Source organism: Cyanistes caeruleus, chromosome 19, assembly GCF_971803275.1.
Source record: "Cyanistes caeruleus chromosome 19, bCyaCae1.hap1.1, whole genome shotgun sequence".
Taxonomy (NCBI): Eukaryota; Metazoa; Chordata; class Aves; order Passeriformes; family Paridae; genus Cyanistes; species Cyanistes caeruleus.
In genome coordinates, this window is record NC_141719.1 from 5,546,179 (window position 1) to 5,571,758 (window position 25,580).

General features: G+C 58.0%; 2 protein-coding genes across 2 annotated transcripts in view; both read left to right on the forward strand.

Annotated features, from left to right (window-relative positions):
- FDXR (ferredoxin reductase) overlaps positions 1-1,957 on the forward strand; it is an 8,263-nt gene extending 6,306 nt beyond the window's left edge. Inside the window, exons 9-11 of the mRNA XM_086857768.1 lie at positions 3-115; positions 494-667; positions 1,350-1,957. Coding sequence (XP_086713894.1) covers positions 3-115; positions 494-667; positions 1,350-1,480 — 418 coding nt within the window. The 3' untranslated portion in view covers positions 1,481-1,957. The remainder of the gene's footprint in view (positions 1-2; positions 116-493; positions 668-1,349) is intronic.
- A 7,832-nt stretch (positions 1,958-9,789) lies between these two features.
- GRIN2C (glutamate ionotropic receptor NMDA type subunit 2C) lies at positions 9,790-24,487 on the forward strand. Its single transcript, XM_023938960.2, has 13 exons — positions 9,790-10,233; positions 14,306-14,729; positions 16,260-16,855; positions 17,320-17,434; positions 17,982-18,193; positions 18,309-18,477; positions 18,831-18,984; positions 20,303-20,428; positions 20,514-20,743; positions 20,962-21,122; positions 21,681-21,868; positions 22,399-22,631; positions 23,028-24,487. Exons 2-13 carry the CDS (start codon positions 14,322-14,324, stop codon positions 24,417-24,419), a joined length of 3,984 nt encoding a protein of 1,327 aa, XP_023794728.2. The 5' UTR covers positions 9,790-10,233; positions 14,306-14,321; the 3' UTR covers positions 24,420-24,487.
- Positions 24,488-25,580: the final 1,093 nt, after the last annotated feature.

The window sequence follows — 25,580 nt, forward strand, 5'->3', positions numbered from 1 at the left end:
GGGCTGGTGCTCAGCAGTATTGGCTACCGGAGCCTGCCGCTGGACCCAGCTGTGCCCTTCGACAGCCAGCGTGGGGTCATCCCCAACAGCTCGGGCAGGGTGGAGGGTGTCCCAGGTCTGTATCCACAGGGACATTCTGAGCACAGCTGGGGGGCTTTGGGGTGGGAAGTTCATTCACCAAGGGCATGGATATTGCACACCTTGAGAGTGGAAACTGAAGAAATGTGCTGCCTCTATCAGGGGTTAAGAGCTGGCCAGTCTCCATCTCTTTTTAGGGTTGTCTGGTTTAGCATGGGGGTGTTACTGCATCCTGTTACTAAAGTGACACAGCCCATGCAGCTGCTTAGTGCTGATCTGTATGTACACAAATTCCTGCCACAGCACTAAGGGTCTGTTCACACCACCAAGGTGGGGAACAGGGCAGGAACTTTCAGCCAGAAGGATCCAGGGTCATGTGCTGACCTGAGCCTCTCTGCTCCATGTGCCCCTGCAGGTCTGTACTGCAGCGGGTGGGTGAAGAGAGGACCCACAGGCGTGATCATCACCACCATGAACGACAGCTTTGACACTGCCCAGTCTGTGCTGGAGGATCTCCAGGGGGGTGTGCTGGATATATCCCCCTCCAGAGAAGGCTTTGGACTTGTGGAGAGCATCCTGCACAGCCGAGGTCAGTGTGAGGCTCAGTAGCAGCCAGCAGGAAGGTTCAACACAGCCAGACTCCTCCTGGATCTGTGAGGGAGCAGAGTCTGAGCCATGGGAATGGATTTTTCTGCTGTTTCAATGTTCCAAAGCCCAGGGAGAGCAGGACTTGAATTCTCTCAAATATCTGTGTCATTGCTAAGGTTAATGACCACTTTCTGGGAAGGGCCATTAAAAGCAGCACAGACCTTGAGTAAAATGTCACTGTCAGCTGCCGAGACAGTGAGCTATTGCTCTTGAGTGGTTTTCCTAGTAATCCTTCCAAGCAAGTTAGGGGAAAGATTAAAATGCCCAGGAGAGTAATCTGCTGTAGCTGTGTTTAAAGACATTCAATTAAAGTGTGTATGTGTGTGTTTTGCCTCTTAAAACTGTCTGTGGTTTAAGAGTGAATTGGAAGCATTTTGTCCTGAGGTGGTTTGTGCTCGCTGTTGTTACAGCTCACAAAGGTCTGACTGATCCGAGCCGACTGGGACCTTCCACCCCTCTCCTTGTGGCGTTAGAAATTATTTCTCCTTTGTGAGGCTGAGCTCTGACACCGTGTCAGAAAAGGGCAGCTTTGCTGCCACATCAGGGCCCTGCCAATGGAGTGGTGAGGCTGAACTTGTTCTTGCTTGGTTAAGTTCTCTCTCCTGTCTCTCACCATCACCCAGGGGTCCGTCCTGTTTCCTTCTCGGACTGGGAGAAGATTGATGCTGCTGAAGTGGCAAGAGGCAAAGCTGCTGGCAAACCCCGGGAGAAGATTGTGGATCCTGTGGAGATGCTGCAGATAATCGGTCACTAAGGCAGCAGTGGTGGGAACGTGGCGCTGCTCCAGTGGTACCATCCTGGCAGCACCAGTGGGTCTGGGAGCACAGGGCTTGTGTCCAGGGCTGCTGGTGGCTCTGGAGGGGTGTGTGACACTGGAGCCTCTCTGATAACAATGAACTCTGGGCTCCCAAAGTCTCAAGACCAGAGGCTGCTGGCTGGCCTCACATCCCTGCAGCCAGCTGCCATTCCTGGGCATGATTCTTTCCTGTCTGTCTTCAAAGCATTAATGAATCGTGCAGTGCACTGAGGGGAGGTGTGTGTGTACCTGGGGGACTCCTGGCCAGCCACTTTCACACAACAAGGTCCATGGAGGAGCTTCCCTGTGTCTTGCTGCCTCCCCTTTGAGCCACAAGCCAAATGGCTTTGTTGCCTTGTCATTCATGCCAGAGCAGGCATCTTTTAATAATGATTGCTTTTTTTAAATAAACCCTTCCAGGGAAGATAAAATCGACCTGCAACTTGAGTCTGGCTTTTTTGTCTGCCACTGCCTTAACCTTGGAGCAGCACCCAAAGTGTTGTGGCTCCTGCGACATCCCAAGGCAAGGCAGCCCCAGGTGCTCTCCACTTGTGAGCTCTACACAAGCAGAAGAGGGCATTCATTTGCTTTCTGCTTCCCACAGTTAAATCCCAGCAGAGGCTGGGTTCTGTTTTGTGGGGCAGTTGGGATAACAACCATGTAATTGCCTTGTTCTGGATCATGAGGGATCCTGTGTCCATCATTACCTGCAAGTGCCGATTGGTGCAAGCAGTGCCTTGAGCTCTTTCTCTCCTTTAGCTGGTGGGGTTATGTTTTTTTGGCCTGTGTGTTTTGAAGCTTATTAAATGCTTCTCTTAGCCCAGATTGCCTACGGTGACGGTGTCAGGTTTTAAGCCAGATTACAAGCCGTGAGCTGTAATCTCCTCTTTATCCGTGGCGCAGGGGCAGCGTCAGCGGGGCCCCTTCCCTGGCTGTCTCCGACCCCCCCGTGCTCCCTGCCAGAGCACTGCAGGATTGCCACCCCTCCTCCCCAGCCTGTGGAAATGGTGACAGTGACAGTGCCTCTGGGATGGAGGCAGAGGGGAAATCAAGCTAGGGCAACCTCCACCTCAGCCCAGCCCTCTCTCACAGCAGAGGACTTGCCCACAGGGCACTGTTCTCCCACCTCATCTCAAGGAAGGGAGATCTCTGACTTCTCCCTATTTTCCCCTTTTTCTCTCCCATCCTTTTCTATTTAAATCTCATTTGAAAGCTCATTAAGAAACTCAGGAAATGTGATAATGGGAACTCGTACTCAAACAAGCAATAAAGCTTTTGTGGAACAGCTGTTTGTGTGATGTGGTTGTCCTTACGTCTTGCGGCTCATGCAGTCCTAATACTGAACTCGAGCAGGAGATTACATCAGTGCTGGGTTCTGAGGTGAATCAGAGCTTTGGGAAGAGGGGTGTGGAGGCGAGGGGGGCTGCACCTGCCACGGGGAGCAGCAGTTCAGCTTGGCAGAGTAGCCAGGAATGGGACAGCAAAGGGGTTGTGGCTGCATCAAATCTGAAGGTTTTGGGAAGGGAGGAGATGGATCCTCCCCAGGATTTTCTTCCACATCGCCTTGGATGTTGATGCCAAGGTGCTTTTGTAGCCATGTTAAAGACCACTGTGCTCGTGCTGAGCCTGGCATGTGACTGTTCCCAAACTGAGGATGCTTCAGGGTAGTTTTTGGGCAGTGATAACAGATTAACACGAGTGTCTGTCTTTGCTGTGTTTGAGTGCTTGAGCTGAGTGACTTGGCTCAGCCTTGAACTTGGCCAAGGCCCTGGGGTTAAAGCTGGTCTGTGGGAAAACCGTGGCATGGTGAAGGTCAGTGAAGGGCAGGGACAGATGACTGAGCCTCATGGGCAGAGAGAGGCTGGTTACAATCACATAAATTCTTATTCAACACTTCCAGCTCCCTTTCCTCTGCTGCCTGAGCCCCCAGGCCGCAGCCCCGTGTCCTGGTTCCTTCAGCCTCCCACCGCTGTCCTTACCGTCGCTCCTCCTCGGGATGCGTGCAGCACGGGAAGGTCCCCGGTCCCTGTCCCCGGTGTCGTTAGGTGGCGCTGGGAGGCCACACCGGGGAGCGGTGACAGGGGAGCGGTGACCCTGGAGCTGTGACCCTGGAGCGGTGACCCTGGAGCTGCGACCCTGGAGCGGTGTCCGGGAGCGGTGTCCCTGGAGCGGTGACCCTGGAGCGGTGTCCCTGGAGCGGTGACCCTGGAGCTGTGACCCTGGAGCGGTGACCCTGGAGTGGTGACCCTGGAGCGCTGTCCGGGAGCGGTGACCGGGGAGCTGTGACCCTGGAGCGGTGACCCTGGAGCGGTGACCTTGGAGCGCTGTCCGGGAGCTGTGACCCTGGAGCGGTGACCCTGGAGCTGTGTCTGGGAGCGGTGACCCTGGAGCGGTGACCCTGGAGCGGTGATAGGGGAGAGGTGACCCTAGAGCGGTGACCGGGGAGAGGTGACCCTGGAGCGGTGACCTTGGAGCGGTGTCCCTGGAGTGGTGACCGGGGAGAGGTGACCCTGGAGCTGTGACCCTGGAGTGGTGACCCTGGAGCGCTGTCCGGGAGCGGTGTCCGGGAGCGGTGACCCTGGAGCAGTGTCCCTGGAGCGGTGACCCTGGAGCGGTGACCCTGGAGCGGTGACCGGGGAGAGGTGACCCTGGAGCGGTGACCCTGGAGCGCTGTCCGGGAGCGGTGACCCTGGAGCGGTGTCCCTGGAGCAGTGACCCTGGAGCGGTGTCTGGGAGCAGTGACCCTGGAGCGCTGTCCGGGAGCGGTGACCCTGGAGCGGTGACCCTGGAGCGCTGTCCGGGAGCGCTGTCCGGGAGCGGTGACCCGGAGCGGCACCCCCGGGCTGGGGGGTCCCAGCGCTCCCGCTGCCCGCCGGGGCTCCGGCCAGCCTGGGGTGCCCTCGCACGCCCCCGCTTCCATTCGGGCTCTGCTTTTAGGCATGAACAGCCTCGTGTTTGCCCCAGGAGTGTCCCCGCCGCCGAGGTGAGACAGGGCAGCCCTCGCCCTGTGCTCTCCTCCTGTGCCACAGGAGCAGCTCCAAGGCCATTTTCTAAAGCAGGTGAGGAGCTGGGAAGGCAATGCTGTGAGTGACACCCATCTGCTGTTGGAAAGAGACCTGAAACACTGAAAGTCGTTGCTGCCAGCTCTGCATGGGGATTGCCCTGCTTGGATGAGTTATGGCTCAGCTTAGCTTTAATGAGGCTGCACAAAGCTGCTGGAGGTCAGCATGTGGTGAGCGATGGCCGGGGGAGCTGGTGGACACGGCTCCCTGCTCCTCGCTCTCCTTGCTGTCTCCTGTGTGCCTCTCTGCAAGGCAGCCAGGCTGGCACGGGGCTGAGCTCGTCACACTGCAGGGTGATGGCATGGCTGCATTTGGGTCTTTGCAACTTCCTCTTGCTGGTTTGCACTGCCATGCCTCAGTTTCCCTGTCTGAAGACTGTCCAGGCCAGCTCCTTGGGCTCGTGGGCTGCCCATGGGTTCATGCCTTGGAGTAGCAGGTCTGACACATCCCAGAAACTCCTACTGATGTTTCATTTTCCAGTTACTCCCAGAAGACCAGTGCAGATCTCTCACTTGCTTTGCTAGTTGCCTCTCTGCTGAGGTTGGCCTTTTCCAATTTAGAGCCCACAAAGCAGGAGGTTTCCTGCTCTCTGGAATGAGGGAAAAAGAAGCTTGAGTCGCATCTCTGGCCTGACACTGAGGAGCTGTGTTGCTGTTTAAAAGCCAGCTCACGCGACCAGAAAAATGGTTGAAAAGGCTTTTCCCCACCGTGGCTAATACAGAATTTTCCAGCCCCGTCCCCGGAGCTGGCGTGGCGCAGAGGCACCGTCCGGCTCTACGCCGGCCTCTCACCACGTCAATCACCAAACTGCGGCACCCGCTGCCAGGAGCCTGGGCGAGCCGGGACCTCGCCGGGAACAGATGGCTCCAGAGAGTGCTGACTTCAGCGCCTTGGCTGAGCACAGCTCCGGCCCCTGCCTCAACCTACCCTCACTGCTTGCTCTCCCAGGCACATCCCTTACGGCTCGTCCCCTCCGTGTCCGTCCCCAGCCCTGGGCAGGGATGGAGAACGTGTTGGTGTACCAAGCTCCGGGGTCATTGGAGCAGGATACCAGCCCCACTGTGCCCAGGAAGCCACTTCATCCGAGGGACAACATCATCCCTTCTCCCAGAGGACCCCAAGAACATCCTTGACTCCAGGCCCACCACAGACTCATGGTTTCCACACCTGATCTTACAGATTCAGCCTTGCCAGGGTTCTGTGCTTGCCAGACTCTGGCTCATGGTTGAAGGGTTGTGCAGGGTCACGTAGTGGAGCTGCAAGTCCAGATGTTTTCCCTCTGCTTGGGATGAATGACTTTGGAAATTGGAATTGCATGAGCCCATTTCCCAAGGTCAAGAGAGGAGCAGAGGTGTAGGAGATGCAAACTCCAAGCAGCTGTTTCCAGGAGTTATTTAGGGATACGACAGCAGCAGATAAAGTTGTTGGCGGATGATGGCGAGTTACACCCCAGAAAGAAGTTATATCCTTCCTTCCTGGGAAATTTCCACTTCCAGCAGCTTTGTCTGCCTCATCCCCTGCCTCTGGGGCAGCCCTGCAGACACACACCACCCCAGGGGGAGGAATTACACCTGCAGGGATAAAACCATCCCTGTTTATTTTTGCTGCCTTAATTACTGTGAGGGTAGGACATGGTGGCAGCAGAGTGTAGCTGTGCCAGATTGGACCTGCACTGGATCTGTGCCAGGCATGCGCAGCATCATCCCCATGACTTCTGTCCCACCTTTCTCCTTGCTCCACTCCGCCTTGATTGCTTTTATGGCTGCTGGGATCCAAGATACTGGCCAACTCTATGTGATTATTTAAGCACTGAAACCCAAATTCTCTGGTGGATAGAGCAGATGGGGGAGGTGTCAGCTCAAGTTAGTATAGGGTGGAGGAAGATCTACACCTGTTTACATCTTAAGGGAGACCAAACAGGACAGAGACAGGAATAGGAGCCCCTGGACTCAGACCTTCTTAATTTCTGGCCAGACTTCTTGGAAAGGGGGAGTTGGCAGCCAACAGGAAGGACTGGGATGGATGCAGGGCCAGGATGAGTGCAGGGCAGGGAATGGGTGTAGGTCCATGGCCAAATCTCATGTGTCACAAGTGTCACCTGCAAGACTCAGCTTTGGCAGTGGGACCTGCAGGCATCTGATGTCAGCCCAGGAGGGTTGTGTTATCCAGATGCCAGCCTCCCTTTCCAGGGACAGCTCTGGCTTTGTGCTGGCAGTGCACAGATGCAGGTCCTCTCTTTCCCCAAGTCCTGGTCTAGGATGGACATGGGTTAGAAGCCTTACACTGATCCTTTCCTAGGAACAGGAGGCTGATGCTGGGGTTTGCCTCTCAGAGCTGGAGATACCAAAGCCTTGGTGTGCTGCTTTCCTGGCTGGGGGTGGGTGCTTTGAATACAGTCTGGGGTGCAGGTTCATGCAGGAGGTAGGAGCTCCCAGGGGCTCTGCAAGGCTGGAGTTCTGAGGGAACTGAAATGGGGGGGGGCTGGGGCAAGGATGTGGAGGTTTACCCCAGTTTAGGGTGTGAGATGCCAGTGCGGTTGCAGTGGGCTCTGAGGAACCCAGGGCACTTCTCTGACTGATGTTGGCCTGGGCCAGTGCAAACCTGGACAAACATCAGGGTCCCAACATGACCCTTCCACATTCCCCCTGCTCCCCTGGCCTGGCTGCCAGCAAGCTCTTCCCTGCAGGAGGTGGCTGCACACCAGGAGCTGTTGGAGCACCGTGCCTTGCATTTATCAACCTGCTTAGAGAGCCTCCTGCAAGAGGAGATACCAGGGAAAGGTGACGAGGTGGTGGAGAGGCTGGCTGGGCTCCCTTTTGCTGGTCTGTGCTGTGGATAAGGGACCAGCTGGGATGCTGAGGGTAACACACTGGGCCACTACCACAGCTGTGGGAAGGAGGAAGATGAAAGTGGGGAAAGATACTTTGTGCCTGTGTTGTCCCCACCAATCCTGGACCTTTGTAGTCATCAGAGAATTTTTTTTTTCCTTCTTTCTTTATTCTTATTTATTTATTTTTATAATATAGAAAGGACTTTGGGTGTTTAAATGCACCAATACATTTTTTTGATGATGCAGAACAGTCCCCACAAGCTGCATCTTGTCTGGTGACCCAGACCCAGCAGCAGGTTAGATTTGGGAATTCACTGCCTTTTCACAAAGAAAAACATTGGGGGTTTTGTTTTTAAGATATTGAAGGACTTTGACAGGAAAACTGCAAAACTGGAGCTGGGCTCTCAGGGCAGTTGCTCACTGCCAGCCACTGGACCCAGTGGAGAGGAGATATGTCTGGGGAGCCTGGCATGAGAGTGTCACCACCAGTCCTTGCCCTCCACTGCTTGTCCCCACTGCAGACACCTCCCAGCTGTGCCCAGATGTGCACCAGACTTGGGGCTGTCTCTGTCTCATGTGTGGGGATTGGGCTGTGATGGGGATTAAATGTCCCATGGGATGGGGATGCTGGGGAGTCATGGACATGACGGTGGAGCTGGGGATTGTCCCAAGTGTGGGGTCACTGTTGCCCCCCTCAATCAACCTGGAAGCTCTACTGGGAAATATTTGTGAGCCAAGACCCTCTGAGGGATCCAGTGCAGAGAGCAGCCAGTCCTGGGAGAGAAAAATGAAGACCCTGAGCTGCTGGAGGTGTAATAAAGGCATGGGAACAGCCAAGCACTTCTATGCCAGCCCCAAAGGACCAGATTCCTGGAAAGCTGGTCCCACAGGCCCTGCCATGCTGGATCATAAGCAGCAGTAAGGGTTAAATAAAGCCACTGCCTTCTTCAATGTTAAACCCAAAATCAGCTCTTTTGTTGACCTGGGAGAAAAATTTGAGGCATTGAGGACCTGTTGCCAACCCTTAAACCTCTCTTTGGGCAAGAGAGTGGGCAGTGATGCCAAAACCAGGCAGAGGTGGGCAGCCTGAGGCTGGGGGAGCAGGACATGGCCAGCAGGTAGCCAGGATAGGATAGATCCTGCATTCCCCATTGCCCTGAGCTCTCACACTGCAGCAGCCTCAGAGATCTGGCTGAGCTCTCCTGCAGAGAGAGCGGGTACTGCTTTACAGGGATTAAAATGTAGCCCTAGATGCATTTTCCCCTTTCCTCTTTTTTTTGACAGAAGATGGCCAGGCTGTCTCAGGGACCAGGGATGGTTTGTGGAGAGCTCCCTGCATCAGACAGCTCATGGCTAAGCACAGACAGAAGGTTTTTAGGCAAGTTGAAACCTCTGTGGAAATGGCCTCTCCAAGCCCAGCAGCCACGAGGATGCTATTGCAGGTGGCTGCAGTGCCAGCCTGGGTGGCAGACACCCAACAACCCATTTGGGTGGCCCTGTCCCCGAGCCAGGATCTGTCCCTGAGGAAGGCAGAAGGGCAGTCAGTGCCTGGGCACGGGCACTGCTGGCTCGCAGCTCCGGTGGAGAGGGCAGGTGCTCTCGGGGTGATGCCCAGTGTTGTGGGCTCTGAGACGGGACATGGGGAGGTTTGGGAGAATCTGCCCCACACGGTGTGGTCTGAATTGGGCTCTAACTTCTGCCAGGTCCTGCCAGAGCCGTAGTCCCTTTGCTCACAGCCACTGGCTCATTTTGGGGCAGAGCGGGCTCCACACTGAGACAAGGGAGCCCCAGCAGGGCCCCTGCCCGTCTCCCCCCTTCCTTTACTGCATCTCTCCCCTTTTCTTCCCCCCCGTCCCCCGTCCCCCAGTCTGGCTTGCTCTAAACCAGTGCTGCGGGATCAGCTGATGCTTTAATACTGGCCCTGGCGACAGCTGGAGGATGCTGCTGCCTGCGGAGGCTTTGCTCAGTGTCACCCCCCTCCCTGTGACCGATGGGGACCCTGAGGCTGTCCCGCACCGGCTGGAAGGCACCATGGTGGGCAGCTGGCCAGTGTCCACCAGTTCAGTCAGGAAAGGGATGGAAGACACTGGCGGAGGGAATGAGTCCAGCCGCATTCCTCCAGCCCTCAGCGGGGCTAGGGACGGGCAGTGCCCGGCGGGGGCGTCTGTGCCATTTTCCCATGGGTTTTCGCTCCTGGAGATGGAGGAGAGGGGCGAAGGCAAGGAAGGGGTCTTGTTCCCTTCTCTCTCCTGCACCGGGGCCGGCCCTGGCGCCAAGAGAGGCGGGCCGGCTTCTGGAGGGAGGGCTGCCCGTCCCTCGTCCCCCCCCGCCCCCCTTCCCCCGGGGCTGGCGGCCAGCCCCGAAGTTGCGGCGAGGCGGGAGGACACACGTCCTGTCCTTCCACCGCCCCCGGGCTCCCCCAGCCTCCATCCCCGCATCCCTCCCCTGCGCTGCTCCCGACCGTCCCGCTCGGGCAGCGCCGCCGCTCCCGGGCCGGGGGGAGATGGCTGCCGGGGCTCGGAGGTCGCCGAGACACCTGCTGCCACCGGGCCCCCCCCCGTACACACCCGCTCCGCTCCCTCCTTCCTCGGCTGCCGTCCCTGCCTCCAGCCGCCGCTGCAGAGCCGCCGCCGCCGCCGCCGCCAAGGACGAGCCGGGACCGACGGCGGCCGCCGGAGCCCCCCGCCAGCCGCGGCGGGGCCCGAGCCTGCCCCGGGGGGCTGCCCCGCAGGAGGAGAAGCTCTGGGAGAGCCGAGTCCCCGCTGGGACGAGCCCCGGCGGAGCCGCGGGGCATGTAGGCACCGAGCAGCGGCGGTCCCGTAAGTACCGGGCGGGCCGGGGGCAAGCGGGGCCCGACGGGCTCCGCTGCCGCCCCGCCACCGCCGCCAGCAACTTTTAGGGACGAGGCTGTTTCTGCTGGGGTGGGGTGGGGGTCTTCCCCTACCTCAGCCACCCCCCGCATCCCCTGAGCTCCTGTTCCCCATCCCGGGCGTGGGACGGAAATGAGCCCTAACCCCGGGCGCTGTTCTGGGGGGGTTTGGGGGTGCAGGAGGCAGGAAAAATTGAGGAGACCTCCCTCGGTGCCACCAGCCCTGTGTCCCCCGCCGCCACCTTGCGTAACCCAGCGGCAGGCAGGACACTTGGCGTTTATTTTTGGTTAATCCATATTCGACCTTTTTAAGCTGCGTTTCGGTGCGTGCGTGTGCGGGGCCCTCAGCATCGCCCCGGCCCGCAGCCCCCGGGCCGCAACTGTTGCTGTCCGAGCTGTGGGAGAGGAAGGGGGGGTGATGAAGAAGAGGAGGGTGATGCCGGCTGGTGACGGATGAAGGTTGAAAGGAGACGATGCTTGCCGGGAGCTGCCGGTGTTTCTCTCTCCCGAGTCATCTCCCCTGCATGGGGACGGGGATGCTGAGGAGTTGTGTTTGCTGCTTTCTCTCTTTCTGAGGGGCTTCATGGAGGTCTCCTGGCTCCACAGGAGTGTCCCCATGGGGGCAATGACAAGCCCTGGCATATCCCGGTGGCCTCCTCTGTGCCCCCTCTCCTCCCCACATGGCTCCTGCCAGGTTTGGCTTTGCTCTTTCCGTCCATCAGCAGCAGCTCCCCATCCCCTGGCGCAGGCTGCCTTTTCCCTCTGATTTCAGGCTTGGAAGCTTTTTTTTTCTTTTTTTTCTTTTTTTTTTTTTGGTGGTGGTGGTGGGGGGAGATAAGGTTTCTCTTTCCTGAATGATATTTTGCATTTTGGAATTTTATTTCTCTCATTCCTGAGGTCAAAATATCTGCATGAGCTCTCCCTCTCTTGGAGCAGGGGAAGAGTAAGGGCAAAAAAGGAGACATAAAATGAGGAGCAAAGTTTCCCTGTTGCATTAAAATGACATTTCAGGGTCTGGTGAGAGGTAGGGGTTCTATTGGTGCCTTTAGCATGAGGTTTCTGTGAGTTTGGTGCACCAGGGGAAGTTATGCCTAGGAAGGTGGTTAACCTGCTCAAAACTACTCCAAAGCAACAAAACACAAGTGCCAAAGCCACCAAGCTTCTCTGTGGTGTCCTCTGGTCTTTGGGAAGGCTGCAAGGAGGTGGCACTGCCTTGCCCAGCTCCTGGCCATGGCTACCTTCCATCACTGGCCACTGGCCCTTCACCCAGCTGGAAAACCTCCCTTTTGGGAAAGTCTTTTCCTGAGGGACCAGTTCTGCAGTGCTTCCTACAAGTGGTGGGAAAATGTGGATTTTCTTTGAAGATAGCAGGGGCTTTGCTGTGTTGTGCTGAGCCCAAGAGCAGCCCCATCTCCGGGGCTCCAGGATGGGCTCAGTTTCTCCTCAGCCTCCACTACTTTCCTGCAATCTGTCGTCACCCCAAAAATCCCAAATTCTCCTGAACTGCTCTAGCTCAGTGCGAGAAACAATGGGCTGAAAATGCATGGTGTTGGCTGGAGGAGGTGGTTCCCCTTTGCTTCCCAAATTTGGCCATTTTGGAGCAGCTCTGTCTCCAACCTGCACATGGAGCCCTGGCCAGCCATAAGCCCCTGGCTTTAAAACCCTCCGTCCTCTTCCGTGTCCGCCAAAGGCTGTGGTGAGCCAGCCTGACTCTGTGTGGTGGCACCAGAGTCCTGGGAAAGATGGAAATTCATTGCCCTGATTGTCTCAGTGCTGGCTGATGGGATGAGCCCATGCCCACCTCCTGTCTGTTGCTGCCGTTGCGTTCCAGCCGTGAGGGATGGGGATATTTTCCACCTGTGGCTTCATCCATGGGAAACCAGATTGCTGAAGCCTGTCCCCAGTCACAGCCAGGAGCAGGGGGTGACAGGGCTTGGCAGCACAAGGGATGACCACTAGTCTGTGCCTGGATTACTCGGCACTGGAAGAGATTCCAGAGCTTGGGCAAGAGCTGAGTTGAGGAAGAGGAGAATAAGGGCTTGGAGTAGGTGAGGTGCCAGGGCTGGCACAAGCAAACCCCATCAATCACCAGAAGGGCCCAGAGTATATTTAAATGTCCTTGAGGAGGGCTGGGATGGGCAGCGCTGCTGGCAGGGTGGTTCTGTTTGTTTTGGGTGGCGTGTTGCTCCCCATCCTCTCTGCTCGGGTAGCTGATGCCCGATTCCTGATGAATTATTTATCACAGGACTAAAAATACTTGGGAATTCGCAGTGAGGAGCAGGCAGTGCAGGCTGCCCTGCCACTGAGCTGGCCGTGGCGGAGCATGGGACACTGCCAGCATGGCATGACTCACCTGCTGCCCTCTCTGGCCAAGGGGCCCTGGCTGCGGCCATCGGTGTGGCGTTGTGGCTCCTGCAGCTCTGCCAGCTGTGATGTGGAGTGGGGTGGGGGATGCAGTCAGGTAGGGTGAACCCCCTGGGTGATGGTGGGTGCTGGGGGTGGATGATTCCCTGATGAAACTCACCTGGTTGAGAGAGATGCTGCCTGCTGAGCATCAGTGCCTGGACAGGTGCCCGAGACTTGCTGGTAGCCATGGGAAATGTGTGGTTTGTGCTCCCTGTCTCTCTGGAGGTGATAGCCCCAGTGCTCGAATCTGCACCGAGCAGCTCTTGCAGGGTGCCCAGCCCAGGAGCTGTTGGGTTTATATCCCGCATTTTCAGTCCAACATGCTGGCGGCATTTTCGCAGTGTGCTGAAAGGGTGTCCGCCACTGCGGCACAGAGGAGTGTTGGGGTGCAGGTCACCGGGGCAGCCCAGACTCCAAAACCAGCCGGGACTCAGCGAGAGGAGCATCTGGCTCTGCTGGAGACACGTTAAGCAACAGCAGCTTTTAATTGCGAGTGACGTTTCTTAGCACCAGCTGGCACCTTGCTGCATGAAGCAACACTGGTGCGTGGCTGGTGCCACTATGGAGGGCTGCTTGTCACCCTCCCTGCTGCCCAGCTTGGCACGAGGGTGGCAGCCCTGGGGGAAATGAGGCTCAGAGGGGCTTGGATACCCCTGGCCACGGGTGGCTGGTTTTGCTGGTGGTCTCTGAGAGGTGCACTCCAGCACAGGGGTGCATGACTGTGGGCAGGGATGTGTCCCCCTTCAGGGACTGTCACCCCAACTGCTGCGGCATGAGCACCCACTGGCAGTGGAGAACTGGGGACCTGGCAGAGAGGATGTGCCCAAACAGCCCCTGAGAGCCTGGATTTGGGGTGCAGCCAGCAGAGACACAGTGTGAAGGGTGTCCCATCTGGGTTGGCACCGCCAGCAGGGGACACACACTGGGGTAAAGAAGAAGGAAAGCTGAAGGCTGGTATGGAAAACCTGGAGGGAAAACTTGGAGATATGGAGCCAGATAGGTGCATTGCTTGGGATTTTGTGGCAGAGAAGAGGCTGAGGTAGGGTGATGGGAGGGAGACACACATGGGGACAGGCAGAGAACCAGCTACTTCAGTGACTGTAATTTGCAAAATCTCAACAAGCAGGGTGCAGAGCTGAACTATCCCTCAAGGGCAAAGCTTTTGAATATTGAAGGTGTCTGCTGCAGAGAGAGGCACCAAGGAGCTGACAGCCCCTCCTGGCACCTCTTGCAGCTATCCCTGTCCCTGGCTGAAGGGATGATGTGGGCCAGTGTAGCAGTGGTGGCTCTTGGATGGGGTGGGAGGGCAGTGGGAGGGAGGCAGTGATGATGAGATGGGGACAGGGTGGTGGTGGGAAGCAGAGACTGGCTCTGAAGAGTCAGTGGTTGATAAGACTAGAGACAAGTGACACAGCACTGAGGTGTACAGTGGGTGGTGAGTACAACCCTGTGGTTATTCCTTCTGCACATCCAGTGTCCAAGGGATGAGGATCCCCTCGTTCCCTGGGGTAAACCCTCAATGACGATGCCCGAGGGCAGTGGAGGGGGCTGGGGCGAGTGGGGCTGGGGGTCCTGGTGTGTGGCTGGATGCGAGGGGCTGTGTCCTGTGCTGGCAGGGACACGCTGGTGGACATGGGCAGAGCGCCGGCACACACTCTGCTACTGTCGATGGTGCTGGGCTGCTCGGCTGCCTTCACAGACATCCTGCTGCCAGGCCCTGAGGAGCCAGTGGTCAACGTGGCCGTGGTGTTTGGGGGCACATCCTACCCCCTGCACATCCGCTCCCGCCTGAGCTCCCAGAGCTTCCTGGACATGCCCCTGGAGATCCACCCCATCACTGTAGTCGTCAACAACACCAACCCCAGCACCCTCCTCACCCAGATCTGCGACATCCTCGCCGGCCACAAGATCCACGGCATTGTCTTTGAAGACAACGTGGGCACGGAGGCTGTGGCCCAGATCCTTGACTTCATCTCGTCCCAGACCCAGGTCCCCATCATCAGCATCAGTGGCGGGTCTGCAGTGGTCCTGACCCCAAAGGTGAGGTACTCACTTGGTATTTCCAGGGGGCATGAGAGAAGTGAGGAACTGTTAGAACGGGGTGAGTAGAGGACGTGGAATGCTGGAGGGCAGAGGAACTGCTGGGCTGCAGCCTTTGGGATCAGGGGCAGGAATGGTGGATCAGTGGCTGTGGCAGTGCTGCTGACAGGGGTGGTGGGACATAGCAGGGATTTCAAGAAGGGGCCCTGTTAATGGGGTGTGAGAGAGGACCTCAATGCTCTATGGAAGGATCTTCCCTGGTGTGCTGCTTCCTGTGCTCACCACGGGATGCTGGGTTGGTGGCACTGGGGCTACTGGGGCAGTGGAAGGGTTGTCACAACCTTACCTTTCTCCTGCCCTGTTGGGGCTGGATCCAGCCTGGGAATGGCCGGGTGGGCAGCATGAGGAATCCTTGCTCAGCTGTGGCCGTGATCTCAGGTGCACCACGGCTGACACAGGATTTCTGTCTTCTCTGCTCCTCACTGCCATCAGACACTGTCAGTTACTGTCCCCTGCCTACTGGGAACTGCTGGTGTCTGGGAGAGCTGGAGTCAGCCTGGAGGGTCCTGGGTGTGGGGATTTGGGTTATCTCATAGAGGCTTATCCCACCCTGCCCAGCCTGGATGCTGGAGAGGTTTCTCTTGCTCTTTCCTGTGGGTGGAGATCCTGCCCTTCTTCAGGGAACAGCTTTTCTGCTTTTCTTGCATAATGGTTTGGGGTCCATTCCCCCTGGATTGCACCCCCACATCTCTTCCCCATCCCTACCATCTCATCCTCTGGTGCTTGTGGAGCACCTCGAGCTCACTGTGGGTGGGTGGCAGTGAGTGCAGTGGGCTCTGCTTGGTGCAGTGGACTCAGGCGGGTGTAGAGGGCTCAGATGGAGCCTGGAGCAATGGAAAAATATCCATGGCTTTGCTGTCTGGGTGATTTTCTGCAGCTTTCTCCAGGGGTCAGTGGAGGGATCTGTCTCCTCCTCCCTGTCTGGGATTCCCTGGGGCTCACCCCAGACTACTTCTTTGGAGGTGGAGGGGGTCTGGGTGGCAAAACCCTGCTGCCTGCACGTGACCTTCAGAAACTGCCATTCGCTGAATCATTTAAGACAGAATCAGACCAATTAAGGTTTGCTAATGAGAGGCCAGATGGCTGGGGAGGTGGAGCAGGAGGGAAGGAGCCACACAGGCTCTGGCTGCAGGTAGTGAGATGGAGCAGGGATGGGATTTATGCTCCTGGCAGAGCTCTTGCCCACCTCCTTCTCCTGATTTAAGGAAAAACTGATGATCTCCTTTGGAGGATGGAGGAATTTTCGGTCAATATCCTAAAAAATGCATGTGAGGCTGCAGGAGTTGACACTTTGCATGGGGTGAAGTTCTCTGGAGCAGGATTAGTCTGATTTTGGGTGTCTCCAGCCCATGGACGGCACTGGTTCATGGCAATCTTGAACTTTTCATGATGGCAAATTCAAGGAGGCTTGCATGGGTGCAGGAGACCTGGATCATGATGCCAGAGCAGCCCCTGATCTCTCTCCCACAGGAGCCCGGATCAGCTTTCCTGCAGTTGGGTGTCTCCATTGAGCAACAAATGCAGGTGATCTTCAAGGTGCTGGAGGAATACGACTGGGGCTCCTTTGCTGTCATCACCAGCCTCTACCCAGGCTACAACATTTTCCTGGATGTCATCCGCTCCTTCACGGATGCCAGCTACTTCGGCTGGGAGCTGCAGGAGGTGCTCACCTTCGAGATGAGCCAGGAGCAGAGCAGCTCCAGGACGCAGCGGCTCCTGCGCCAGATCGATGCCCAGGTCCTCATTGTTTACTGCTCCCGAGAGGAGGCCGAGTATCTCTTCTCCATGGCAGAACAAGCTGGGCTTGTGGGGCCAGGATATGTCTGGATTGTGCCCAGCATGACAGTGGGCAACATGGAGGTGCCACCCTCCTCCTTCCCTGTCGGCCTCATCAGTGTGGTGACAGAGAGCTGGAAACTCAGCCTGCGGCAAAAGGTGCGAGACGGCGTGGCCATCATTGCCATGGGGGCAGCCAGCTTCTTCCGTGCCCATGGCTACCTCCCAGAGGTAGGGCGGGACTGCTGGACCCCCACCAGAGCCACCAACACCAACACAAGCTTCTACCGGTGAGTCTCAAGGATTCCCTGGGATGGGTGTGGAATGGGGGGAGAGGGGAGAGGGCAGGAGAGAAGGGGGATGGAGCAGGTGGGCAGCAAGGGGGATGTTCACTGAGGGCTACAGCGGGTAGTCCACGCTTTTTTGTTCAGATTCTCCTGGAGAATCTCCACGGAGATCTCCCAGCATCTCCCTTGCCTTTTCCCATGGTTTTTTTTTGGCTCAGGACCCCCAGAGGTCTCCATGGTGTTTCATAGCTCTGTGGCACCTTGGGGTTGCTGTGGCAGTCTGTCTGTTCTCAGCCCTGCAGTGAGCCATCATCCTAGGTGTCTCCTTGCTGGAAGAGCTTTCTCCAGCTATAGGGGCTAAAGCTGGTCCCCAGCTCTCAGCCCCACATCTCCATGGGACCTTTGGCAGCCTGGGTGAAGGTGGAGGAGGAGGAGGAGCAGGGCTTACAGGCTCTGTGTTCCACCAGGCACCTCCTCAATGTGACATGGGAGCACCGGGACTTCTCCTTCAATGAAGGTGGCTACCTGATCAGGCCCACCATGGTGGTGATCACGCTCAACCAGCACCGGCTCTGGGAGATGGTAGGACCCCCAGGCCCCCTGGGATGGGCACACCATGGGGTGGCTGGGCAGGGTGAGCCTGGGGCCATGCACAAGCTGGGGTCCCACCCTGGGGTGGGTTGTACCATGCAAAAACCCAAAAGTTACATGGCTGGTCCCAAAAGTAGCCATGTGCCATGGTGGGGGTTTGAAGCAATGATGAGCAGCAAAGCTCTGCCAAGAGTTGTCAGTTTTCCCTTGCAGTTTAGTTGATAAGTTAAAAAAAAGCCAGAAATGGAGATGTCCACCTCTGGAAAACAGCAGGCAAGCAACTAGATCTGAAACAAGATGTATGGAAGGTTTTTTTGTAGTTTGAAGGTATTTTGGGTAAAGTTTGGCCAGGTTTGTGCTCACCTGAGTGTGAAGCTTGGGGCTCAGGAGGAAACACCTCACCCAGTGGTCCAGAGGTGTGTGGGGAAAGGGATGCTGAGATGGGGCTCACCAGGAATAAGCCCCAAAGGTGGGAGGATGGCCATGTGACCCCCAGAGCCCCTCACTGGGGTGACCATGTGCTCTCCCTTGGGGTCAGGTGGGTAAGTGGGAGAAAGGCATCATCCACATGAAGTACCCGGTGTGGCCCCGCTACGGCTCCTTCATGCAGCCCGTGGTCGACAACCGCCACTTGACAGTGGCCACCCTGGAGGAGAGACCCTTTGTGATTGTGGAGAACACAGACCCCAGCACGGGCGTCTGCGTGCGCAACACCGTGCCCTGCCGCAAGCAGACCAACTCCTCCCACAGGTGAGCAGGGACATGGAGCTCGGCAATTCTCGCCACCACTCCTTTGGCTTGTGATGTCCGGGGTGCTCAGAGCATCTCTGTTTGGTCCAGCCCATCTTTCCTGGTATGTTTCCAGTGGTAATGGCCTTGTGGATCCCTACACTAAGCTGTGCTGCAAAGGTTTCTGCATCGACATCCTGAAGAAGCTGGCCAAGGCAGTGAAGTTCTCCTACGACCTCTACCTGGTGACCAATGGCAAACACGGCAAGATCGTCCGTGGGGTCTGGAATGGCATGATTGGTGAGGTACAGATGGGCATGGCTCAGTGGGGTCTCCCCACTCTGAAACTCCCTGGAGGGCACCACTCACCCCCGACCTGGGGCTTTCCTGGTGAAGATGGGGTCTGTGGTGGGACTGTGGGCAGGAGACAGCTTGGCATGAGCTCCTCTTTAGAGGAGGAGTCAGATGAACACTTACAACCCCACAGCAGGTGGGGTGTGCCACTGCTCACTTAGGAAGATATTATTTTTTAAAAAAAAAAAACAAACACAGAAGTTCAAGCTGGAAATGCTGGACATGAGGAAATGCCCGAGGAAAGTGGTCTGGGTCCCTCTGCTTGTCCCTGTGCCCATCCCAAGCCCACCTGCCCCTTTTCCAGGTGTACTACAAGCGTGCAGACATGGCCATCGGCTCCCTCACCATCAATGAGGAGCGGTCCGAGATTGTGGATTTCTCTGTGCCCTTTGTGGAGACAGGCATCAGCGTCATGGTGGCCCGGAGCAATGGCACCGTGTCCCCCTCCGCTTTCCTGGGTGAGCCCTGTGTCCCCCTGTCTTTGTGCAGGCTCATCCCATGCTTCCCACAAATGCAAATTGGAAATATTGTTCAGTTTTAATAACTTTCAAGAAAAAAAAAAAAGCCTAAGCCATAAGGGAAGGAGATTGTGCTGTCGGCTTTGGGGCTTCTTCCTCCCCTGCCTGAGTAATCCTTTTATTATGGAGATGGAGGCTGGAGACTGAGGCTGGGCTCAGTGGTTTTCTCCTCTTCATTTTTTGTGTGCAGGAGCGAGGATGGGGACGTGGGGGGATTTGCCAGCTTGGAGCTCTGCTTTGGGGACCCATCTCTGCCACTGTCACCAGAGCCAGTGGTTAAGCCAAGTGTAGGAAACCACCAGTGCTAAAAGTTTTATTTAATGAGTTTTACACCAGCAAAGCTGCAGCCTAGGAAGGGGAGGAGACTGGCCAAGGTCGTCAGGAAATTCAGCTCGGGCAGAGCTCCCGGCTCTCGGCAAGGGCACAGCAGCAATGTCCCAGCTCAGCTGGCGTTGCACTCTTGTGTGGGGAGGATGCAGGTGGGTGCTAGGGATGCATGGAAGGTGGGATCATCAGCCTGGGCACATCCTCCTCGTCCTGTTCCCCCCACACCACAGAGCCCAAACTCCCATGGAAACAGGGTCACCTTCACCAGCCCCAGGGACAAATGGAGCATCCTGCCCTGGTTTTGCAGGGCCAGGGTCTGAGGTCCCCATGTCCCCATGTCTCCTGACTCTGTGCTAATGAGCCACATCTCCGTCAGGGGAGGCCTCTCCTCCCTGACAGCGAAGGACATGCTGACAAATGGACCTCGGCGGCCGCGTGTTGATGGCTCAGATGCATCCCCAGCGCTCCTGCTGCTCCATCCCAGATCATCTTGGGCAGGCAGGGGCTCATTGCCTGTCCCCACTCACAGGGGGCTCTCCCCAGGGCTGAGCAGGGCTGGGGGGCTGGTTCTGTACCTGATGCAGGCACAGTCCTGTAGCCAGAACCATCACGGGGGACAACCTGTGATCCCATGGGAAATCCTCCTGCAGTGACCCTGGAGATGAGCAGCATTTTGTAAACACCTCCCTGTTGGTGAGAACCCAGTTTGGTCTAGGCAGGGAAGCATGGCTGCACCCCCCAGCTCTGCAGCAACCCCCTTCCCTCCTGATTCCCTGTGGAACTGCTTGGCCATGGTGCTGCCAGCCTCCAACTCCTCTCCAAGGAGGGGCAATATGCAGGATGAGCCCCATCCATCCAGGAGGGCTCCTGGCAGTCCTCAGAGGACCATGGGCTGTTGTTGGAGGCTCACTAAGTTCTGCTTGCTTTGCAGAGCCTTATAGCCCAGCTGTGTGGGTCATGATGTTTGTCATGTGCCTCACTGTGGTGGCCATCACTGTCTTCGTGTTTGAGTATTTCAGCCCTGTTGGCTACAACCAGAACCTCACCAGCGGCAAGAGTGAGTTGGGGAGGTGGGAGATGGGAGGTGGGAGAGGGGGACACGTCCCTGGCTGGGCTGACAACTCTCCCCTCTGTCCCTGCAGGGCCAGGAGGTCCCTCCTTCACCATTGGCAAGTCTGTGTGGCTGCTGTGGGCTCTGGTCTTCAACAACTCAGTCCCCATCGAGAACCCCAAGGGCACCACTAGCAAGATCATGGTGCTCATCTGGGCCTTCTTCGCCGTCATCTTCCTCGCCAGCTACACAGCCAACCTGGCTGCCTTCATGATCCAGGAGCAGTACATTGACACTGTGTCGGGGCTGAGTGACAGGAAGGTGGGGCTGATCACTGGGGTGGGAACCCTAAAAAAATACCTAAAAAAAATAACCTCTTAAAGTTACTGGCAATGGTGTGTGTGGAGCTGCACATCACTGCCAGTTGGCTGGGCATGAATGCATGAATAGAGAGGGCTGGCAGTGGGGAGGGGACATGCTGGGGACATGGAAAGACATGGGCACTGTGTGATGCCACCCCCTGGGGCTCCACATTGCAGTTCCAGAAGCCACAGGAGCAGTACCCACCTTTCCGCTTTGGCACTGTCCCCAACGGCAGCACCGAGAGGAACATCCGCAGCAACTACCCCGACATGCACACCCACATGGTGAAGTACAACCAGCGCTCTGTGGAGGATGCCCTCACCAGCCTCAAAATGGGGTATGGCTCCCTGAGATGGGGTGTGAACCCTCAGATGGGGTATGGCTCTCAGAGCTCCTCCAAATGGCATACAGCACCCCCAAACAACTATGGCTCCCTGGAATGGGGTATAGGACTTTCCAGATGGAGAAGGGATTTCTTAACTGGGGTACAACCCCCCCAGAAGTTGGATGTGAGCCACCCAGGCTGGGTACAGCTCTCCCAGACAGGGTATGCCTCTGTGCATCTTCCCTGGATGAAGTACAGGACCCCCAAACAGGGCACAACCTGCTGCAGATGGGGTACAGCTTCATACAGCTCCACTCAAAAGGGATGCAGCTCACCCCAGATGGGGCATGGCTCCCCCAAGTGGTACACAACTCCCCTCAAAGGGTACTTCCCCTCCAAGTGTGGTTACAGCACTCCAGGATGGGTCAGAGACCCCCAAGAACACGTAGAATCTCCTCCAGATGGGCTACAGCTTTCTGAAAGGGATAAAGCTCCCCAAATAGGCACAGTCCTCCCCCCAAAACCAGGCTTTCAGACCCCCCCTCACCCTTCCTCCTGTTGGTGGAGCAGGAAGCTGGATGCCTTCATCTACGACGCAGCAGTGCTCAACTACATGGCAGGCAAGGACGAGGGCTGCAAGCTGGTGACCATCGGCAGCGGGAAGGTGTTTGCCACCACGGGCTACGGCATCGCCCTGCAGAAGGACTCGCGCTGGAAGCGGGCCATCGACCTGGCCCTGCTCCAGTTCCTAGGAGATGGTGGGTGCCTGCATGAGCTTCTTGTTAGCCCTGTCCCCATCCTCACCCCACCCCTGCCCTGCAGATTAACCCAGGGGACAGGACTTTGGTCCTCAGACCCTGTGCAGCCTTCACGGCTGACATCCTCATGGCAGGATGGCACTGAGGGACTTCACCAGCTCCTTTCAGGGGGTATGAAATCCGTTGCATGTTGTGGGTGTTATTCCCTCTGGGCTTGTAAAATCCTGGAGATGGCTGTGCACAACATTCTCTTGAGGAGAAGCCTGGGAAGAGGACAGTAAGCATGGCTGGCTGGCACATGGGTGGGGGACAGAGTCAGAAGAGGACCCTGGAGAGGGACGAGTGACTGGTGGGATGCTCAGGCCAATGGCAACAGCAAGCATTAGCTGATTGTAGCTCCAGAAGCTCAGGGGTCTCTTTATCCTCCTCCAGCCACAGTAAGGTGGAAAGGGGCAGGGATGCTCTTGGGAAGATCCCAAAAAAATCCCAGGGGTGGATTTTCACTCCCTGCACTGTTGTGCATGTTCCAGGTGAGACCCAGAAGCTGGAGACAGTTTGGCTGTCAGGGATCTGCCAGAATGAGAAGAATGAGGTGATGAGCAGCAAGCTGGACATTGACAACATGGCTGGGGTTTTCTACATGCTCCTGGTGGCCATGGGGCTGAGCCTGCTGGTCTTTGCTTGGGAGCACCTTGTCTACTGGAAGCTGCGTCACTCCGTCCCCAAGTCCCACAAGCTTGACTTCCTCCTGGCCATCAGCAGGGTGAGGGATACTCACAGGGGCTTTTGAGGGGCCCAAATGTCTTTACACGGTGTCACAGGGATGGACACAGCTTGGTGGGCATTGTCCTTTGACCTTCGTGGGAAGGACTGGAGATGTTCTTGTTGATGTGAGATCTTGGTGAGAAAAGCCAGGTTCTGGGGAAGGGGCTCAGTCCTGAGAATGACCCCACATCCTTATTAGTATCCCTGGGGAAAGGGGTGATAAAGGATGGTGCCGCCCACAATGACAACTGCTGGAGATGCTGGGGAGGGGGTGTCAGTGCTCTGAAGCTACCTCAGCCTCAGCAGCATGAATTCAGCTCAGCAGGGTGGGCTCACGGGGGCAGGACCCCATTGACCTTGCTGACGATGAGGTGGCTCCCATATCTCCCCACAGGGCATCTACAGCTGCTTCAATGGGGTGCAGACCATGTCGAGCCCTGGGCGGGTGCCCACACCCGATGTCACTGCCAGCTCAGCCCAGGCCAACGTGCTGAAAATGCTGCAGGCAGCCAAGGAGATGGTGACAACGGCCAGTGTAGGCGGCTCACTGGAGCAGGCCACCCGCACCATCGAGGACTGGAGCAACCACAGCGAGCGCCTCCAGACCACCTTCTCCCTGAGGACACCCCAGCTCGTGGTGCAGAACAGCACCGGCGCACACCGGGGGCCGCCCCCCGGCCCCGCAGAGAGGCTGGGGAGAACCTGCGCTGCCAAGGGCGCTCCCCTGGGGCTGCCGCTGCCCCAGCCCATCCCCGTGGAGTCCCGTCTGCACGGGGAGGAGAACTGGAGAGAGGCAAACGAGCACCCCCACCTGCTACACCCCCTGAAGTTTCGGGGTGACTGTGTTGGGGATGAAGCCCTCACGGGTTTCCCCCACCTCCTGGTGAAGACTGCTCCAGGAGGGGATTATAGGGAGCAGATGCTGGTGGGGAACCATGTCGGGGCTCCCCTCCCGCCCCCTACAACCCCCAGGGACCTCCCACCACCGGACATCTACAGGGAGCACAAGCGGCCGTCGGCCCGGGGGGACCGGCTGCCAAACACGGCCCTGCTCCAGAGGGACGGGGCTCGCCGGGGCTCAGGGACTCTGCCCCGGCTGCTCTCGGCAGCGGAGAAGAAGCGGGAGGCGGGCAGCGCCTTCCTGCCTCCATCCTGCTCTCGCGGAGCCTTCCCCAAAGTCAGCAGGACTTGCAGAGCCAGGGGCGAGCCGGCGCGGCCGGAGGCGGCGGTGATGGAGCGGGAGAAGCTGAGCCGGTGGGCGAGCTCGGCCAGGGCTCCCGGAGAGCGCGGCGAGAAGCGGCGTCCGGCGGGGCTGCGGCGCTGCGGGGCCACTCGCCCCGACGTGCCCGACCTGTTCCCCGAGAGCGAGCCCGGCTACGGCTGCGGCTCCCGCTGCCCGCAGGCCACTGGCCGGCTGCCACCGCGCTCGCCCGTCACCAGGCTGCCGTCCTACCGGGAGGCTTGCCGGCAAAACCCCCGTGCCACCGCCGCCGTGCCGGCGTGCGCTCCCCACGCCTGCATGAACTCGTACCCCAACCTGCCCCTGTACGCCAGACACCTCGTGCGGGGGTCCCCGCCGCCCCGGGAGCCCCCCGGCCTGCACCCCTGCGAGCGGGGATCCGGACGCCGGGACAGCGGCTGCAGGGACTGCGGGAGGCGAGGGGAGCTGGCCTTGCTGCGGCCGGTGGGGGCGGACAGGAGGGAGCCGCTGGTGGCCCGCGGGGTGGCGAGTCCCTGCGCCGGCGGGTCCTGGCGGCGGCTCTCCAGCCTGGAGTCGGAGGTGTGATCGGGGGACAGGGGGGTGTCCGCACCCCTCTGCCTGCCCTTTGCCCGGCCAGCGGCTCCCGGCCGGGCTCCCGGGATCCTGACCGCCCGCAGCGGGATGCTCCAAGCGGCTCTCGGCTCTCGGTGAGCTCTTAGGGGGGTCAGAGGAGCCTGGCAAGGGCTGGTACATGCTGGGTCGAGTTCTTCCTACAGGCGGGGCTGGCATCGGGGACGCCAAATGCATCGCCGCCGTTTTGCCGTCACGTTTTGGTTTCATTTAAAGGACTCGAAACGCCATGTCCAGGTCATTAAAAAGACATTTTCAGCTGCCTGGGGACCCTTCTTCCATCCTCCGAGGCTGCCCCTGGCATCATGGATTCCCATGAATATTCGTGGTCCCGTGCATCCCCTCTCCGTTCTTGTCCCGTTACTGATGAGCCGCGGCACAGGCTCGTCCCACCGGCAAAGGAAAGCTGGAAAAGGAAAATGGCAACTGCTCTGAGGGGTTAATTAGGAGCCGTCAGCCTGTGCAGAGACTGGAGCCGAGCACCGGGGCTGGGGTCCATGCCCCTGCTCAGGCTTTGGGGTGCTGGGCACTGAGACCCTGGGCTCGGGTCAGTGAGTGATGCTGTCGCGGCTGCAAACCGCAGCCTGGCGGGATCTCAGCTCAGCACAGCAACCCCGGGAAGGTGTGCTGTGGGGAATGAGAAAGGGAAAAATTCCTCCCACCTTCCCAGGCTGACGGAGCCATAAATCAGGTGTGATAGATGAGCCGGGTTTAATTCTTCTTTTCATGTACGTCTCTCACAGCCCTTTCCCTGCCAGGCTGGGGAGGAGCAGAGGCGGCCGTGACTCACAGCAGCCTCGGGCAGGGGAGAGGGCCTTTGGGGAATGGGAATTGGGGCTCCGGGGCCCCGGGCTGCAGCCAGGGCTTTGCCGGGAAGTTCCAGCCCCATCCCAGAGCAGAACCATCAGGACTACACAGAGCTGCCCGTGACCGACTGGCAGACTGTCCCAGGGAAATGCCAACCCTCTCCCAGCTGGCTTGGCATCGCCTTCCTCCGTGAACATCTCCCCGGGAAGCTGCTCTAGAGCTCTTTTCTTATTTATTTTTTCTCCCCCCTATTAAAACGCAGTTGTTGGGGGTTGACAGCGGCCCCCAAGCAGCCGGGGCCAGTAACAG

Excerpts from the sequence above, each read along its gene's own strand:
- GRIN2C (XM_023938960.2), top strand. The coding sequence starts at position 14,322 with ATGGGCAGAGCGCCGGCACACACTCTGCTACTGTCGATGGTGCTGGGC. Across the intron at positions 20,744-20,961 it reads CGGGGCTGAGTGACAGGAAG|TTCCAGAAGCCACAGGAGCA; the intron begins GTGGGGCTGATC and ends TCCACATTGCAG. Across the intron at positions 21,869-22,398 it reads GCTCCAGTTCCTAGGAGATG|GTGAGACCCAGAAGCTGGAG; the intron begins GTGGGTGCCTGC and ends TGCATGTTCCAG.